Raw genomic sequence first — 7,908 nt, 5'->3', positions numbered from 1 at the left:
AATAATTAGCAACAAGAAAAATGTCATCAAGATAGCGTTAAAATACGTTTTAACTCGTAGTGTGAACGTAGTATCACACTAAGAATTAAAACGTGTTTTAGCGCTATCTTGATGGCATTTTTCTTGTTGCTAATTATTATAACGTGTTTTAACTCTGTAGTGTGAACATAATATTAGATTTTCGCCTTTCTTGATCTTAGGCCGCCATTCTCCAGTCTCCTTGAACGCGCATTATTCACATGTAACCAGCGAGTTCGGAAATTTTTCCCGATTCGTGCCATGAATTCGGGAACAGTCACGTTTTTACCCCTTTAATGACTGCATAACGACTTTATTTGTGGAGTTGTTTCCAAGTTGGCAAAGCTGTAGGGGAAGGTAGCCTGGGACGGACACTGTGGATAAGATGGACACCTTGTGTTTATCACATTTTTTTTTTCTTCGAAACCATGTGTTATAGTTCAGTCAGTCCTGGTACGGGTCAGGTGGATAGTTTGGGTAATGGCTGGGCTGGTCCATGCGGACCAATGTAGTATATTCAGTAGACTGGCTCGAAAATGACATTTACAGCACATTACCTTTTAAGTTCCTTTTGTTGTCCCAAATGCCTGTGCAAAGTTTGGGAGCGGTCGGTTGCTTCCCGGGTTTGCGCATTGCGTTTAAAGTTTGTATGGAATTTCATCTGGGGAAATCAATTATTTTGCATTTACGTTAATAAAGATCCCTATTTCACTCACTAAAACGATAATTCAAAAGGAACTCCGAATGTAATTTTTGTAATAGTTCTTCTGAACCTTCGAGGGAATATTTCTTCGTATTGCTTATCTTTATTATTGTCAATTTTCAGACTGATTTGATTGCTGAAGCTAGTGCAAGATATGTAAGCTGAATCATCTGTATCAGCGGAATGTACCATTTCATCGTCCGAAGAAATGTCGCGTTGGGAATCAGACGACGAATCAGTTTCAAAATCGCTAGCATTCAGTTCTCCTACTCTCGAGAGTCTGTTCGCGAGTTGTGTTGTGTCTCCGTCTCCGCTTAATCCTGTCAAGTTAATGTCGGATTCCAATGAGACGAAGTCGAAATGCAAATTCCACAACTAATTTAACCATAGGTTTTATGTTCTTCACGCGCAGAGATGATTTCAAACAATTTTCTCCTTAATGGAGAAAAAATAGTTTTTACCAAAATTGTTCTCCACAAAGGACAAATATAGTTCAAGTTCCAATGGACAGTGTCCATGCCCACCCGGTAATGCCAATTAGGAGGAAGCTGTCATCTTAAGCAAATAAAATATATTTCACTATGGTTACCTTTATTTAAAATCTTGAGATTTACACAATAATAACATCCTGTATCTATAATAGCTTAAGTAGTTGAATGTATGCTTAATTTAGCTGCATAGTGACCGTTCAACATCTCTGTCTAACGTATCTCATATGATAGTAAAATACGCTTTCTGTTAATAACTGTAATATTTCTATTAAAAAACTGCTGTGTAAAATAAATTCATTCGCTGCATATGTTTCCTATGGTAAGAAACTTAAACTCTTCTCATTAATGTTCTAACTTCATTTTAAATATCTCCGCACGTCAGTCCATACTGTTACTGTTTGATAGTACATGCTTGGTAGGAATAGTAGCTTGGGTTCATTCGTTGATTGTAATAGAAGTTGGATAAAATTTAATGCATACCCAATAAAGGCGGCAAAAGTAAATAAATACTCGAGAAAATAATTAGTGTAGTTTGCGGGCGGTTAGCGTGCGGTTAAGGTCTTTTACTTTGAAATGTAATCCATCAAACCCGATGAAATTAATTAAATATATATAGTCAACCATACTACTTTTCATGTTTTAAAAACAAAATAATGCATGCAACTAAAACGAGTACATGGCAAATATAGGTTTGCCCGTTGAACCTACGTTTAAAGTTTAAATACGATTCAAAATTCGATTGTTCGTTGGAGGCGATTGCCTCTCTTTTTGTAAAAGAAAATACTGTTGGAATGTTTCATTTCTAGATAGTAGAAGTGTGTCTTGAAGTTTATAGTGTAGATACTATTTTGGAGATTTCGAAGATTGTCTTCTATTTCGAGTTTGTCTTCTAGTTTTAGAAAACTTTCTTGTTCCTGTAATATGAGGGAGAGAAAGGGCGTTTCAATTATTTCAACTAACTTTTTACAGTTGTCACTGTGCACAGTAATTTTCTTAAAGAAACGTTTGTAATAAAACAAAGTGGATCTAGTTCTAAAAGGTAATCACTACAACAGATGCGGTGTAAAATAAACGCCAAATTGGCGTTGTAGATAAAACGTACCTCTATATAGAATAGAGCATCTTGATGTTAAAGCAACTTTTGCTAAAAAGGATATGATCTAATTTCTAAACTCAGTAAACGTAATCCGCTATTTACAATCGTAAGGTCACTTTCCGTTTCATAACGTTGTTTTTGTTAGCCACTCCTATACGACGAAACCTAGCATCAAGTCTAGCAATTATTGTGTCTAGCTCCACGCATTAATGGCACCAGCAGCGAAGGAGGACCAGCCTGTCGTAGGAATGGATGGGCCAACAGTTCGGCTGCGGTAGCACGTTGAACCGGGTCCCTAACCAACATACGATCAAGGAAATTCTGCAGCCGACTTGACACCTTATGTGAGTTCTTTAATTTGGGTGGAGGCATATCGCGAATTCTGCGCATTGCCTGCAGTGGAGGTTCATTGAAAAATGGCGGTTCCCCATCGATCATCTCAATAACCATGATACCGAGTGACCAAATGTCCACTTCAGGTCCATATGGTAGTCGGGAAATCACCTCCGGAGACATCCAATATGGAGTTCCCACCAATGATTTACGCTTTGGCAACTCCTGCGACACTTGCGCACAGAAACCGAAATCGGACAATTTTACTCGACCGTCAGAAGCCAACAGAATCGAATCTGATTTGATGTCCCGATGTATTACTCCCTTTAAATTACATGAAAAAAAAACAATGTCATGCAGTTAAACAAACGATCACTCCAATCACAAAGCATCAAATTTACCTGGGAATGTAGATAAGATAGTGCCTTCAAGCACTGCTTGCAAACTGTGGCGATCTGTTCCTCGTCCATGCGCGAATGGGTCACAATATCCGTTAACGCACCACCCTCGAGATATTCCATCACAACCCAAAGCTCGTCGTTTACCAGAAAACTACTGTACGTCTCTACAATGTTCGGGTGATGGTAGTCCCGCATGATGACCACCTCGTTGAAGAGCAGCTCACGTCGTTGTTGCTTTCGCAAGTCCATCTTTTTCACGGCTACCTGGCGACCTGTGGTAGAAAGAATACATTGCAAAGTGTTTGTATGTGGCACCAAAAGGCCAATGAGTTCCCAAAGCTTGTTAATATTTTGGATATATTATCGATGGCGTAAAATATATAAAGGTTTTCAATTAATCGGATATTGCGGGCACAAAAAACAGATGTTTGGGATCGATTTCGGCAACGGTGTAACATAAATATAAGATACAGGGGAGAGAAAGTGAACGACGATGGTAGAGAAGAGAAGAACATCAACCTTGCAGTTTGTGGCAAATTGTCAACGCTTATGACAGCCTTGAATTGCCAAGACAACACGTAGCAGGACGCCGGGTGGTCCTCGTCGGATCCGCAGGAAATCCTTCCAAATGGGTCAGAACTTCAGGTTGTTTCGGCTCCAAATTTGGTTTATATAAGCGCATTGATGAGGATGAAGACAAACAGGTAGTATCCCTCTGGTTCGAGTCGACTCCATAAAAGCAGTACAGGCGACTTATGACGAGAAAAAGAAAAAGGGAGGGGCTAAATTCTCATATTGAATGATTTAAGGAATTTAGGGTTGCCTTAGATTCTGTCGGGCCCTTGGGGTTTATTGTTACACAATAAGAAAGCAAGTGAGAGTTCCACCATCGAAAAAGGTGTTTCGTTCGTGGTATCTGGAGAAGACGCGGCGCGGTAGGTCATTTGCGTTGCGGTGAAATCTGGACAAATTTTCTTGGCGAAATCGAATATCCAACGTTTTAAATATTTTACGCTCTCTTTAGTACTGTCTCGATTTCGCATACATCGGACCGTGCCCCAAAGAGTGTTCATCGATGTTTCTCTCGCTAATCCGTCAACGAACCGGCGCCAGTAGCCGCGTTTTTTGGCCTTCATCAAAAACTTCATTCGCGTAGTGTTGATGACTAGTGAGTACCCCATAATTCCGGAAGGCCTGTTTTCTCCGCGTATACGTCTGAGCACTCTTTGCCTCACCACGGATTTGAATAACGTTGAAACTCAGTTGGACCAAGTTGATTGTTTTAAGTGGGTCCTGGGCGGGTATTTCTATAATGCTTCGAATATGTACGCAAATTTATTAACTACAAATAGGTCTTAAAACGATGAAAGATGGGTTGATATTTGGAAACATTCTGTAGTTAATAACATTTCAGTACCCATAATCAAAGCAGAATTAGAAAGAAAGTAGAAATCACAATAAAAACCAAAATTATGTATTGATAAAATGAAAGCAATGTTTCAGATTAGATTTTATTGCAAAGAAAATTTGGAGAAAACAGCAATAATATCTTCAAAAATGTTGCACTTCAGCGTGTAGCACACAATACAATTAAATATGTTCGAAACAAACAAGTTCCGTTATCTACAGCCAACGAAAATATTCTTTGATTATTTTAACATACTCTTCTCCCACTCCATACATTTATAAAAAGAAATTGAAGTACCGCGTTGACGCTCTAATGATCTGGTCAGTCTAACCGGAACCTGTTCGTAAATGCTGAATGGCCAAGGAGAGAATGCAAATGACAGTATAGAAAGTGGTATAAAAATGATAAAAAGATCCGGATACGACTGTACAAGTTCTTATAGGTAGTGTGAAGCAAAAATGTTCCGAATTCCACCAACCAGCACGCAATAATAAGTCCAACATATGTAATAAATACATGTATAAAACTGCCCTACAAATTTAGTTTTTATCTGATAAATACATTGAGTTTGATAGTAAATTTACTATGTTGCGATAACTTCACCCTTTACCACTTACCTGTCGATTTATCCGTCGCTATGCAAACAGTTCCCGTCGATCCTTCACCAATTTTGGTAAAATTTTGCAGATTTTCCCGGGGATCCCCAGCAGAAACGACCATTTGCAGAGCCGCTCGAAACTGAAAAAAGACATCGGGAAGACATTTCAAACAACTATCCGTAAAGTCCACAACCGAAATGCGAAGTACCTGTTCGTGGGTTAACCGCTGTTCGGTTTTCGTGGACCCTGTTCCACCCTGTTGGCTGGCGTTTCCGGCTTGAACAGAAGAGGTCGTACTGTGTGCCACCGAAACGTTTCCACCACTGGAGCTGGATGCACGCGAGTTTGCCTTTGTACTGGGATTGTTGTTGTTGAGACTATTTACATTCTGATCAACGGAAGAACCTGCGATGGAGGCAGGCGATGGCATCTTGTGGTGTACATTAGGCTGGTGATGATTTGGGAATGCGACCGGTCCGTTTATGACACCAGCACCTCCTGGACCACCTTGTTGCTGTTGGTGGTGATGATGGGGTGGGATCGATTGCTGCTGCTGATGAGCAGATCCGACGGATCCACCCATTTGGTTGGGATGGTGGTGATGATGATGGTGGGCGGCAGGATTTCCAGGTGATAAGTCGAGTTGTGGTGCTGCCATACCCGTCTGTGGCAACATTTGTCCATGCATATTCTGATGCAAGTGGCTGGTTTGAGACGGTGGCACAGTGGGCTGTCCGAGTGGAGAATTGTTAAAGTTGGGTTTGCTGTGCAACGGTGGTGGACCGCTGCCATGCTGCTGTTGTCCTTGAACAGATCCCGGATATTGACCTTGGTATGATTGAGACGGATAGCGCAGAACACCTTCGGATCCCGTTGGAGATGACTTTTGTGATCTGGAAACATAAAATATCAAAAAATTATTACATTTTAATGGTAATTTTATCCAAATTATGTTAAATATGCCTATTTTCAATAGTTATTTCAAAAACTGGTTAATCAAATTAATTCCATTCAAGACCCTTGTCATATTTCGATTTCAAGTCACGTGCTAGCGATACAAAACCTGAATTCGACTGAAAAGGCAATTAGGTATTCATGGTAGGCAGGAAAGCAGCGACAATATGCTGCCATTGAAAACAACATTTAAAAAGTGACCGCCCTAATTTTAACCTGTTCCCTGGAATTTCACCCAACACTAGTACGAGACGGTACGTAACATTAGTCAGATACGGGAGGCGGGTGCAAAAAAAACTTAAAGGTACTTCGCGGCTATTCTCTTACGGTCAATTGATTTCGATACCTGAAGCAGTGATGATGATCACCGAAGAAGTAACCGAGCAAAGAGTAGCCTAAAATAGCAATTGTTTCGCCTCTCGCACGATCAACCCAATGTAAGAGTTTCTGTTTATAAACGACCGGGAACTCCCCGTATTGATTTTTTGAATTCATTCATCCATGTCGCGCGTCCAATAGGTCAATGCAGCGAGGGTGGAGAGAAGTTTTTATGGAACATTTGATGCTGAATAAATTTTCATACACATCTAGTTTAACTGGATTGCTTTGAAATAGTATTTAACTTTCTTGTTTAAAGGAAACAGAGAAATTCATGTGAAATTCTACTGGTTCATGTAGCAGAGATTTCACGCCATTTACTGTAGATATATAATTTAAATAATACTTTTGAGACAAACAGCAATGCAATTTTCCATAATAGGAGCAACATATGAAGAGCTATATTCAACAAGCACATCGTCATAGTAATAACTTAATCGATGTACTATCTAGTGGTTTCTACTGAGGGAAATGTGTCTTCCAGATGGTGCGTTTTATTTATAATACAAAATCAATAAACCGATTTTTTCGACCCCTAATGACTCCTTCTGGTGCACGTTTGCGTGTGGTCGACTGTAACAACGCCAAACTAGGAAAACATAGATGGGAAATTGAGAAAATGTTATAAAACCCAAAAGTAAACATTTACTTGTATGGTTTAAATGTTGGCAGAACGAATTAGATAAAGTACAGGCGATCCTCTCTTATTCGATATAATGCTTATTTGTCAGAAATGTTTCTACTTTTAGCATAAATGAAAAGAAATGTTCTCACTTCAACGATCTATTTATCACCTCCTGGGTGTGCCAATTTTTACCTCAACGAAAAACGATTTGGTTGAAACGCAATGCTTTATATCCCATTTGCGTCGATTGCGGCTATGTATCCAGATCATGGACGCCAGCACATGAATTGTAAAACGTATCATTCTACATTTTTCAGCCTATCAAAACAAACGTAAACATCACGCACATGAACGAACCTCATCAGCTGTTGGAAGAAGAACGCCCAGGATTGCACGAGCAAGAAATAATCAAGCGAAGTCCAACAACCGGTAGTTTTTTTTTTTTGAGAGTTGTCCTACTGGAGCTGTAGAGCTAGGTTCTCGGAAGGGCTCCCAGTCAGAATCACATACTACAATTTGCAGACAAGACAGCAATGTCGCCCACTAAAACACTGCATTAGGCCAATTGTAGCGGGCCGTGATTCTGAATGTGATATTCATTGGACGGTTCAGGTATGTGCGGGCGTACGGACTCGCGATCGCGTGTATCATCGCGAAGGGCTCGAACATTTGTACGTTAAAGTGCTCGATCGCGTGTGCGTTTGTATGTCGCGTGTGCTAACGTGTACGTAACTTCGCCTGTATAAATTATATTTCATAACCGTGTGCCTTTCGCATATTCGTGTGTGTTCTAGAATGATCGCGCGCGGATCGTGAATCTGATACTTAATTTTTTGTACACGATTCAGATTCCAGAAGAAAGTGGGTTCATTAAATCATTAGAGTTCCCAATCATGTCGCCG

The 7,908-nt window shown here is 40.1% G+C and overlaps 1 protein-coding gene across 1 annotated transcript in view; it reads right to left on the bottom strand.

Moving 5' to 3' along the window:
• Nucleotides 1-1,295: 1,295 nt before the first annotated feature.
• The window catches only part of LOC131693205 (serine/threonine-protein kinase PAK mbt), a 29,900-nt gene continuing 23,287 nt past the window's right edge, over nt 1,296-7,908 (bottom strand). Inside the window, exons 2-5 of the mRNA XM_058980854.1 lie at nt 5,258-5,942; nt 5,068-5,188; nt 3,043-3,314; nt 1,296-2,965 (exon numbers count right to left, since the gene is read on the bottom strand). Of these exons, the coding sequence (XP_058836837.1) occupies nt 2,486-2,965; nt 3,043-3,314; nt 5,068-5,188; nt 5,258-5,942 (1,558 nt within the window). The 3' untranslated portion in view covers nt 1,296-2,485. The remainder of the gene's footprint in view (nt 2,966-3,042; nt 3,315-5,067; nt 5,189-5,257; nt 5,943-7,908) is intronic.

This window comes from Topomyia yanbarensis, chromosome 3 (genome assembly GCF_030247195.1).
Source record: "Topomyia yanbarensis strain Yona2022 chromosome 3, ASM3024719v1, whole genome shotgun sequence".
NCBI lineage: Eukaryota > Metazoa > Arthropoda > Insecta > Diptera > Culicidae > Topomyia > Topomyia yanbarensis.
Note: the sequence above shows the minus strand (reverse complement) of the source record. Positions and strands in the feature narration are given on the sequence as shown.